Source organism: Bison bison, unplaced genomic scaffold (assembly GCF_000754665.1).
Source record: "Bison bison bison isolate TAMUID 2011002044 unplaced genomic scaffold, Bison_UMD1.0 scf7180017864238, whole genome shotgun sequence".
NCBI lineage: Eukaryota > Metazoa > Chordata > Mammalia > Artiodactyla > Bovidae > Bison > Bison bison.
This window is the reverse complement of record NW_011494810.1, coordinates 1,258,672-1,270,478: the sequence shown is the minus strand read 5'-3', so window position 1 is coordinate 1,270,478 and position 11,807 is coordinate 1,258,672. Positions and strand designations below refer to the sequence as shown.

Here is an 11,807-nt window from a genome sequence, read left to right as displayed (position 1 = left end):
ATATTACATAGGAAACTGGAATATTAAGTCCATAAATCAAGATAAACTGGATGTGGTGAAATAGCAGATGGCAAGATTGAACATTGACATCTTATAGGAATCAGTGAAATAAAAAGGACAGGAATGGGAGAATTTAATTCAGATGACTGTTAAATCTACTACTGTGGACAAGAATCCCTTAGAAGAAATGGAGTAGCCCTTACAGACAATGAAGTCTAAAATGCAGTGCTTGGGTGCAGTCTGAAAAACAATAGAATGATCTTTGTTTCCAAGGCAAACCCTTCAACATCACAGTAATCGAACTATTCCCCAACCACTGATGCCAAAGAAGCTGAAGTTGACTGGTTCTATGAAGAAAAAGATGTCCTTTTCATCATAGGAGATTGAAAGGTAAAGTAGGAAGTCAAGAGATATCTGGAATAACAGGCAAGTTTGGCCTTGGAGTGAAGAATGAAGCAGGGCAAAGACTAAAAGAGTTCTGTCTAAAGAACACACTGGTTATAGCAAACACTCTTTTTCAACAATTCAAGAGACAACTCTACACATGGACATCAGCAAATGGTCAATATCAAAATCAGATTGATTATATTCTTTACAGCCAGAGATGGAGAAATTCTATACAGTCAGTAAAAACAAAACCTGGAGCTGACTGTGGCTTAGATCATGAGCTCCTTATTGCAAAATTCAGACTCAAATTGAAGAAAGTAGAGAAAACCACCAGGCCATTCAGGTGTGACCTGAATCAGATCTCTTATGATTATACAGTAGAAGTGATGAATAGATTCAAGAGATTAGATCTGGTAGACAGAGTGCCTGAAGAACTATGGGCAGAGATTCATAACATTATACAGTAGGTGGTGACCAAAACTATCTCCAAGAAAAAGAAATGCAAAAAGGTAAAATGGTTGTCTGAGGAGGCCTCACAAATAGCTGAGGAAAGAAGAGAAGTGAAAGACACGGGAGAAAGGGAAAGATATATCCAACTGAATACGGAGTTCCAGAGAATAGCAAGGGGAGATATGAAGGCCTTCTTAAATGAACAATGCAAAGAAATAGAGGAAAACAATAGGATGGGAAAGACTAGAGATCTCTTCAGGAAAATTGGAAATACCAAGGTAACATTCCATGCAAGGATGGGCATGATAAAGGACAGAAATGGTAGGGACTTAATAGAAGCAGAAGACATTAAGAAAAGATAGCAAGAATACCCAGAAGAACTATACAAAAAAGGTTTAATGACATGGAAAACCATGATGGTGTGGTCACTCACCTAAAGCCAGACATCCTGTAGTGTGAAGTCAAGTGGACCTTAGGAAGAATTACTTTGAACAAAGCTAGTGGAGGTGATGGAATCCCAGCTGAGGTTTTTAAAATCCTGAAACATGATGCTGTTAAAGTGCTTCATTTGATATGTCAGCAAATTTGGAAAAACAGCAATGGCCAAACAGCAATGGCCACAGAACTAAGACAGCAATGGCCACAGAACTGGAAAGATCTGTTTTCATTCCAATCCCAAAGAAGGGCAATGACAAAGAATGTTCAAACTACTGAACAGTTGAGTTCATTTCACATGCTAGCAAGGTTATGCTCAAAATCCTAGGCTTTAGCAATGCCTGAATGGAGAACTTCCAGATGTATAAGCTGAGTTTCAAAGAGGCAGAGCAGCCAGAGATCAAATTGCCATTTGTTGGATCATGAAAAAAGCAAGGGAGTTCCAGGAAAACATCAACTTCTGCTTCATTGATGACACTAAAGCCTTTGACTATGTGGATCACAACAAACTGTGGAAAATTCTTAAAGAGTTGGGAATACCAGACCACCTGACCTGTCTCCTGAGAAATCTGTATGTGGGTTAAGAAGCATCAGTTATAACATTACATGGAACAAATGACTGGTTCCAAATTGGGAAATGAGTACAACACAGTATATTGTCACCCTGCTTATTTAACTTCTATGCGAAATCCTGGCCTGGATAAAGCACAAGCTGGAGTCAAGATTGTCAGGAGAAATATCAACAACCTCAGATATGCAAATGATACCACTTTAATGGCTGAAACTGAAGAGGAACTAAAGAGTGTTTTGATGAGGGTGAAAGAGAAGAGTGAAAAAGCTGGCTTAAAGCTCAACATTCAAAAAACTAAGATCATGGTACCCAGTCTCATCACTTAATGGCAAATAGGAGGGGAAAAAGTGGAAGCAGTGACAAATTTTATTTTCTTGGGCTCCAAAGTCATTGTAGATGGTGACTGCAGCCGTGAAATTAAAAGACATTTCCTCCTTGGAAGAAAAGCTATGACAAAACTAGACAGCATACTAAAATGTAGAGACATTACTTAGCCGACAAAGGTCTGTATAGTCAAAGCTATGGTTTTTCCAGTAGTCATGTAAGAATGTGAGAGTTGGATCATAGAGAAAGTTGAGTGCTGAAAAGTTCGTGCAATTGAATTGTGGTGCTGGAGAAGACTCTTGAGAGTCCCTTGGACAGCAAGGAGATTCAACCAGTGGATCCTAAAGGAAATCAACCCTGAATAATCATTAGAAGGACTGTTGCTAGAGCCATAATACTTTGGTCAGTAGATCCCCAAATAACCTGACTGCAAGGAACCTTTGTGTCTTTTTTTCGTCTGCAGTGTTATACTGACAGACAGACTATAAAAATGTTCTGGCTGTTTTTGATATTTGATACTTTGGCATATTTAATGTACAATTTCAAGAAGGCACAAAACTCTTTACATTGCCTACTAACATAAGATAGACTGAAATGGAGTTTGTATTATAATAAGTAACTAGTAGTTAGTGCCAGAAAACATTGGACTTTACAGGTAACTATGATGTTACAGATAATAAGAAATAACATTGTCCAGGTTGCTCAGCTCCTACCTGTCAGACTCTACCTCTAACCTATGTACCACATTTCAGTGGACAGTGAGTTCTAAATTTGTTCTCACTCCTTGCTCACTTTTAGCATGCAGATCAGAAGAAAGACTGTCCCTGGCAATTCTGGGGGAAAGGTAAAAATGTATTTATGAGACTTCACTGCATGGAAACAGGAGTGTTCATGGAGGAAAGACTCATTGTGAAACGGATAACTACCATGTTTCCTTGACATCTTCCATCCAAACGCTTTCAGATTACTCAGCTCGTAGCTTCACCCCAACCAGACTGAAGGGGCTGATGAGTACAGAGGAGGATGTGCCACAAGAGAGTCTGAGCTTGCAGAAGGAGCAGAACAAGAGAGGAAGCCTCAGAAGGGTGGGCATGTCTACACTCTCCATGTCCCCAGGACCTTCTTAAAGGCCCTCATTACCTCCCTGTTCCTCAGGCTGTAAATGAGTGGGTTGAGCATTGGAGCAACGATGGTGTAGAAGGTGGAGATGGCTCTGTCTTCTGCTGGCGTCCTAGCAGAAGCTTTCTGCATGTAGTTAAATAGGCCACCCCCGTAGTAAAGACCCACCACAGTCAGGTGCGAGGAGCAAGTAGTCAGAGCCTTCTGTTTCCCCTCAGTGGAGGGCATGTTAATCACAGCCATGAGGATCCGGGCATAGGAAGCCACAACGACCCCCAGGGGCAGCAGCATCATGACTACACAGCAAGCATAGATGAGGTCCTGAAAAAGCGAGGTGTCTGCACAGGAGAGCCGCAACAGGGTGGGGACCTCACAGAAGAAGTGGTCCACCTGGAGAGAGCCACAGTAGGGGAAGCTGAAGACCATGCCCACATAAATTACACTGTCAGTCACTCCAACCATCCAGGATGCAAAGGCCATCAGGCAGCAGGCCTTCCAGTTCATGAGCACAGGGTACCGCAGGGGGTGACACACGGCCACATACCTGTCATAGGCCATGACTGCCAGGAGGGAGCACTCAGCACTTCCTACCATGACCACTAAGAAGACCTGAGTGGCACAGCCACCCCGAGAGATGAACTTACTTCCTGAGAGGAAGTTGGCTGCCATCTTGGGCACCACTGTGCCCATCATGGTGAGGTCCATGATGGAGACCTGACTAAGAAAAAAGTACATGGGAGTGTGCAGGTGCCTGTCAGCTTGTATGAGCAGGAGGAAGAGGATGTTGCCAGTCAGAGAAGCAGCAGAGGCCAGAAGGACAAGGGAAAATAGGAAGAAGTCATATGGTGAGTAGCTGAACAGACCCAAAAGGATGAAATCTGACAGGGAGGTATGGTTCCATACATCCATGGCCTTGAGCCTAAGAAAAAAATAAATGAGCAAACATAAGAACAAAATGACTAACCTGGCATCTCCATTGTACAAGGAAAATAACCTCCTCTGGTTTCTTTTAAAGGACAGTGCTCAACCCTCTGTCTTAACCCCATCCTTTCCTCCTACAGTGAAAATCTATCTCCTCCCCAGGATTTGAGCTTATTTCTCTTGATAGACTAGGAAGCAGGCCCCCAGAGGGGGAAGGTCAGAGAATGCAAGGGAGACAGAGAAGGACTTTTAATTAGCAAGTGAATACCTAAAGATTTAGGGAAAGAGAATATAGATTTACGAAGATATAGGGGAATAAAATTTGTCCCAAAATGTCACTTTGGCATTTAGATTATATCAAGCTGAAAACAATCAAGACCTAAAAGACTAAAGAAGAAGCTTTAACCTTCCCCTTAAGTTCCTAAAAGACTCGTCCCAGAATAGATCTATCATCAGATAGATCTGCAAAGAACATGGACTTAGAGTATATGTGTGGGGGAAACTGGGCAGAGTTTACTCTGTCCCAGCATGGCCCAGCAAACATTTATTTACCAAATTTTGGTTTTTCATCCCCATGTCTGTTGCCTTCTTCCCCTTTGAAGTCCCAAACTATTACCCTCAACATCCTACTTTGTTTTGAAACCTGAAGATGGTATTTAAAATGAGGGTTTTAGCCCTTTTGGTGAGTTACTCAGGTTTCCTGAGTCTCTCTCAGGTATGCATGCACTTAAACCTTTATTTGATTTTCTCCTGTGGATCTGTCTCATGTCAATTTACTTCCTAGACCAGGCAAAACTAGACAGGTGGAAGAAAATTTCTTCTTCTCTGATTTGGAGAAGTGAGTACTGGGGATAGAGAGAAAGAGAGAAGGATGTGGGAAAGGGGTGACAGCTATAAATATAATTTATATTTATAAACTGAAAATAAAGGGATAGATTCCTATCCTCACTTTACTTAGCAATTACTTAGAAAATGTATACTTGTAACTTCCTCATCTCTCTGAAATGTATGTAAACATTTTAAAAGTAGAATAAGAATGTTTTCCCAAGAACCTAGAACCCATTTCTTGGAAACATAATTGTCAAAAAAGATAGAGTCCTTACCTCCCAGGCTCTGCAGGCAGGCAGGATGCTAACTTCAGCAGGCACCTTACTCCAAGCTGCAGAACTATCTCTTGTCATAACATGTGAGAACTTGGTATTTCCTTTGGATGAAGACAAGTGACAAACACAGAGAGTCACACCAATTACCAGGTGAATCTAGAATGAACTCCATGTGACAAATGGTGCTGTCAATTCCTCTTCTTTGAGGACTATTGTTTATCTTGAGAGCATGCAAGTAATGAGTAGTCACTGCCAGGCTGTACAAAGGGTTCATATTCCTCTGTCTTTGCAAGCTCTTAGCTGATTACCTGTAACACACAGCAAATTCTGATTTAATGTTTATTCAAAAATAAAACTGCTTTCTGGGCTTCCCTGATGGCTCAGTGGTAAAGAATCTTCCATCCCTAGCCTGGGAAGATCCCACATATTTTGGAGCAACTAAGTCTTTGTGTCACAACTATAGAGCCTGGGAACCACAACTACTGAATCCCACATGCCCCTTGTGGAGAAGCACCCACATGCCCTAGGGACCATGCTCCACAACAAAAGCAGCCATTTCTGTAAGAAGTCTGAGCACCTCAATGATAGATTGTCCCCCACTCGCCACAACTGCAACAAAGCCTGAGCAGCAACAAAGATCCAGCACAGCCAAAAATAAAATACATAAATAATTTAAAAAAAAGAAAACTGTTTTATTTCTCTTCTACCTTTGTGGATAGGTTTTAAGAATGGGGAAGAGACTGACTTGGCTTTTAATTATATTTTCCCAACACAGCAGGCACTGCAACAGAGTCGTGACACAACAGTGTCATGTCAAGTACACAAGAGAACCTCAGAAATGCCTCTCTGGAAGTATGCCAAGCCTTCGCCCTACTCCATTACTTGAACTGTGGGGTGTGTGCGGGCAGGGACTTGGACATGACTATCTCTCAGTTGTCCATCAGTCTCCTTAGTGCCTAAACTCAGTTGACTCTAAACTGGTTAGAACAAATAGCTGTTCTAAGAGTCAGTGACACTCACTGAATTTACCAAGGAAGAAACAGTCAGTGCTCAAACCACAAGGGGTGGGTCTCCAGGGCTGCCTTTCTGGAGTGTGCTGCTTCTGTCCTGTTTGATGTCACAATTGCAATTCAAGCATTCCCTCTAATAAAATCTGGAAAGACTGTCAAAGAGAGACAAAGACTGTCAAAACAGTTTCCATGAGGAAGATAATTATGAATAGAAAAGATAGGAAGAATGAGATTCCTGGAGTCCGGTGGTCATGACTTGGGTCATGCTTATGTCTGTCTCTAAGACATTAAAGAGAATGTTTTCAAAAATGTGCACATCTTGGTTCTACTGCAGGGATTATAGGTCCTGGGTCTGGATAGGGTCTCATCATATGATTTTTTTGAAAGATCCCCAGGTAATTCTAATGAAATATACGTTTACACGCTGGTATAGGTCAATGTGCCTGCGCAATGCCATTTTCATCTTAGCAGAGATGAGATAAATGTCTAGAATCAGGAGATCACGGCAGGAGACAAGGAAATCCTATGACATAGTGAGTTACAGAGATATACCAGCCAAGAGAGCCAGAGAATAGCTCAAGGAGGTAGATTCCTGATGAGCACAAGCAGGAATGAAGCATAGCCATGGACACCAGCCTGATGGGGGCACACTTGGGGCAATGACACAACAGGTCTGTCTTCCTACTTTGGAACTGAGTCCAGAGACTGGAGAACAGTAAGCAATGATAGCAATTTTGCTCAAGAAGACTAAGAATACCATCTTTCAAGTCTCTGACTTTGGCAACAAGGAAGTATCTTGGTATCCAGCCTGACACTCTATAGACTGAATCCAGAAGTCAGATCCACTTCTTCCCCTTCCCAGTCACCTTTAGTCCCTCATCTATTTGGTCTTCCCTCACCCCCTTCAGCACTTACCAGACCCATTCAGTTCCCCAGAGTTCACCTTCTACTCCACCCAGTGGAGTATAGCAGAGATGGGTCAGACCTAAGAAGTATGCAAAGATCTCAGAACAATGCATGAACAAGTTGTCATCTGAGAAAGACTCTTACACAGAGTCTCCTCCAACTCCACAGCTCTAACTAAAAATTTTACAATTAACCATCTAAGATATTCTTCTCCTTCTTACAAAATTGATGAGCTCACATCCCAGGTTTATACCTTTAGTTGGAGAGCAGATATCTTGAGAGACCCAATTCAGTACATAATGACCCCAGGGAATGGACAGAAACTACCTCAAGGAAGAAGCCAGAATTAATGAAATGGCTATAGGACAAAATTTATTCCCCATAACCCTGGATCAGAAAATACCCCAGAGTCCCACCTAAACAAAGGGAGGAGGCACACATGAGACATCCCTTGACACATCCACCTATGCTTCCCTCGGGGTTCTTCACCCTCATATCACCCATAGGGGCTGGGAGACAATGTGATCACCAAAGAATATCAGAGCAAATGTCCAGCTCCATTCTGAGAATTTAATCATGAATGATGAGAAGTAGAGCTTAGTTAGTTCTGCAAATCTTGTATTCAACTGATGTCCTATAATTTTTCTACTCAATTATTGGTTGTTCATTCAACAAATAATTATTGAGCATTGTGGATTTAAATAAGGACCAGCCAAACAAGAAAAGTAAAAGCTACTTATTCAGAGTTCGGTACAGCAAGGAAATCAGTCCTGATCACTTGCATTTTGGCAGACTCTATGGAAGGCACTCTACCTTTCTGAGTTCTTCACTGACTTTTGTAATAAAAGACCAAGAGAAAAAGAAACAGACAAGAAAAAAAATTATTACCATGAATGTATGCAGATCTTCCCAGGTGGTGCAGTGGTAAAGAACCTGCCTGCTAATGTAGGAGTGGCAGGAGACGGGTTCAGTCCCAGGGTTGGGAAGATCCCCTGGAGGAGGGCATGGTAACCCACTCCAATATTCTTGCCTGAGAATTCCATGGACAGAGGAGCCTGGAGAGCTACAGTCCATGGGATCACAAAGAGTCGGACATGACTAAGCATGACATGTATGACTAAGCATACATGTATGCATAACTAATGGATACACAGGAGATAACCCAGGAAGGTGCATAACTCTGAGATGACTTAGCATTCAGGTTTAAACACCATCTTAATTGCAAAAGGGGAGAGAGGATATAGGCCAATTAAGGGAAAATACATGATTTTTAGGAAAGATAAATGGGACTTAGAAGGGTAGACAGGAGATATGATAGTTTCTGAGAAAGTTCATCTGGATGTGGTGTCACTTCTAGTGTCTTTTCCCATGATGAGAGTCAATTTTTCATTTGTGTTAAAAACTCCTGGGGAAGGGATTAATGACAACTACACTTGTTTTGGAGGATATGTTTACAGATTCATAACAGGAGTTTGGAGAAGGCTTCTTCCTACCTTCACTGTGTTTCAAGTTCCTTTCACTCAAAATAATCATTACAGAAAAGTGGAATATTTGGGAGTATTGTATTATCTTCCCCTCCAAGACAAATAGTAGACAGATAAATAATTAACAGAAGAAAGAAAGATCTTCCTGGATTGTCACCTCCCAGCATGGAATTCTCCAGGCAAGAATATGAACGGTCTCCATATTCATAAATTTGGACTATGAACCGAAGTTCAGCAATAGTATTGCAGCAATATTAAATTTCCTGCTAATTGGCAGAAAGGATGGAGCCAGAAAACAGAGTGCTCTCAATCATGGGTTAGCCAGTGTTTTGATAGAGAAAATTGTAAATTTGTTATATTACACCTGAATTGATACATCATTAAATCAGATAGTAAACTGTGGAAGATGCATATTGTAAATATTACAACAGCCACTTAAAACTAAAAATGAAAGAAAGTGGTATACCTAAAAGGTGAGGGGGAAAAATGGAATGCCAATTTTGATTAATCCAAAAGAATGTCAATAGAAGAAATCATTTTTGTAAATGAATAACAGGTGATAGAAGTGGAAAACAAGGAGAAGCATGTTAGATTTCAATTCAACCAGAGCAATAACTACAATAAATATAAATGAACTAAACATTTCAATGGAAATGAATATTTAGCCAGAGATTTAAAAAATAAAAAGAGCCTATGATACGGTACTTTTTATAAGCAACTCACTTTAAAACTAAAGAATAGATAAGAAAGTGAAAGAATAGAGAAAGATATACCTTACAAACAATAATTATGAGAAACCTGGTGAAATTATATTAACATCATGAAGGCACAAGAAAAGGAAATTAGCAGTAACAAAAATATTCATCTCATAATTATATACAATTAATTGTAATTACAGATGTCAATCAAAAAGACTTGCATAATTTACTCCCACCACAACACCTAGGTGTCAATAGAGGCTGTGGAGAAACTGTATTTCCATACCCACCTGTCACTAATGAGGTGGTAACCCCACTTTTATCCAGTGGAACAGTCTTAGAGGAGACCTACAAAAATTAAAGCCTGAAAACCACAGCCTTCTGCTAAGCTGCTGCTAAGTCACTTCAGTCATGTCCAACTCTGTGTGACCCCATAGATGGCAGCCCACCAGGCTCCCCCGTCCCTGGGATTCTCCAGGCAAGAACACTGGAGTGGGTTGCCATTGCCTTCTCCAATGCATGAAAGTGAAAGTGAAATCACTCAGTCATGCCCAACTCTTAGCAACCCCATGGACTGCAGCCCACCAGGCTCCTCCATCCATGGGATTTGCCAGGCAAGAGTACTGGAATGGGGTGCCATTGCCTTCTCTGGAAAACCACAGCCTTAAAATATCCCAAATGTCCAAGTTATGATCAAATATCATTCATGATATCAAAAATCCAGGAAAAACTCTATGAAAAGGCAACAGATGCCAAAATTGAAATGATGGATATGTCAAAATGCATGAAAGATCTTAAAGCAACTATTACAAAAATGCCTCCATAGGCAACTAAAATACATTCAAGACAAATAAAAAAGAGACGATCTCAACAAAGAAATAGAAGATAAAATGAAAAACAAATGAAAAATTTTAGTACTCAGAGTAAAATATCTGAAATTTAAAACCCAATGGTTGTACTAAAGAACAAAAAGGAGAAGACAAAGAAAAGAATCAGTGAATTTGAAGATAATACAAGAGGGAGTACCTAATGTGAACAATATAAAGAAGACTGACTAAGAAAAGACAAACAGAGCCTCAGGACATGTCCGCACTGTAGCAAAAGATCTAGCAATCATGTGATCAAAGTTCCAGAAAGTAGATGAAAGAGGGTGGAGCTGAAAAAGTATGCAAATGAAATACTGGCTGAAAACTCACTCTATGTGGCAAAGAAATAAATGAAAAACCTAGAGCTTTAAGAAGTTGCAAAAACCTCTAACAAGATAAACCCAAAGCAATCCAAGTAATGACATCATAGCCAGACTTCTGAAAATTAAACAGAATGAAAATTAATTAATGTAGTGAGTGAGAAAGGACATATTACATACAGTGGAACAAATCTTTTGACAGCAGATTTCTTATAGGAAACAGTAATGGACAGAAGGAAGAGACACAAGAGTATTTAAGTCCTAAAAGAAAATAATTGTCATTTGATATCTTTTGAAAATATATTTTAGTAAAGAAAAAGAAAATGAAATAATTTAAGAAAACTAAGAGAATCTGTTGGGAGAAAATCTACTCTAAAAAAATGACTTAAAGAATTTTTCTAAACAGAATACAAATGATAAAGTAAGGATTCTTGGAAAAAAATAAAGAACAAAAATATGAGAAATATTTTAGTTTTCTAAATTATGTTTGAAGGATGAAGAAAATATTACATTGTCTAATGTGGTTCTCAATAAATACAGAAAATACTTTAGAAAATTAAATTAAAAATGCATTGGATAAAGGGACATAAAGGGAAATAAATTTTCTAACTTACTCATATGGATAAAATGTTAATATTGGTAGATTTTGAAAAGCTATGTGTATGGTTCAATATCTAGAGGAGTTGCTAAAAAAAACAGTTACACAGAGATACAATAAAAAACACTTAAGGTAAATAAGGATGAAATACTGTAAGAAAAGACTCATCAATATCCTGCTTATAAGAGACTAACTTCCGAAGTAAGAGCACACAGACTGAAATTTAAGTGATGGAAAAGGATAGTCTATGCAAACCAAAACAAATAAAGAAGCTATGTAGCTACTTGCTGCTGCTGCTGCTGCTGCTGCTGCTGCTGCTGCTGCTGCTGCTGCTGCTGCTGCAAAGTCGCTTCAGTCATGTCCGACTCTGTGCGACCCCACAGACGGCAGCCCACCAGGCTCCCCCGTCCCTGGGATTCTCCAGGAAAGAACACTGGAGTGGGTTGCCATTTCCTTTTCCAATGCATGAAAGTGAAAAGTGAAAGGGAAGTCGCTCAGTCGTGTCCGACTCTTAGCGACCCCATGGACTGCAGCCCACCAGGCTCCTCCATCCGTGGCAGTTTCCAGGCAAGAGTACTGGAGTGGGGTGCCATTGCCTTCTCCCATGAACCTGTT

General features: G+C 40.3%; 1 protein-coding gene and 1 pseudogene across 1 annotated transcript; one reads left to right on the top strand and one right to left on the bottom strand.

Annotated features, from left to right (window-relative positions):
• Positions 1-3,262: 3,262 nt before the first annotated feature.
• LOC104993401 (olfactory receptor 2M3-like) lies at positions 3,263-4,195 on the bottom strand. The gene has a single exon (XM_010846637.1). The coding sequence runs from the start codon at positions 4,193-4,195 to the stop codon at positions 3,263-3,265; it is 933 nt and encodes a 310-aa protein (XP_010844939.1).
• Positions 4,196-4,856: 661 nt separating this feature from the next.
• LOC104993400 overlaps positions 4,857-11,807 on the top strand; it is a 7,972-nt pseudogene continuing 1,021 nt past the window's right edge.

Coding starts and splice junctions, on each gene's coding strand:
- LOC104993401 (XM_010846637.1), bottom strand. CDS start 4,195: ATGGATGTATGGAACCATACCTCCCTGTCAGATTTCATCCTTTTGGGT.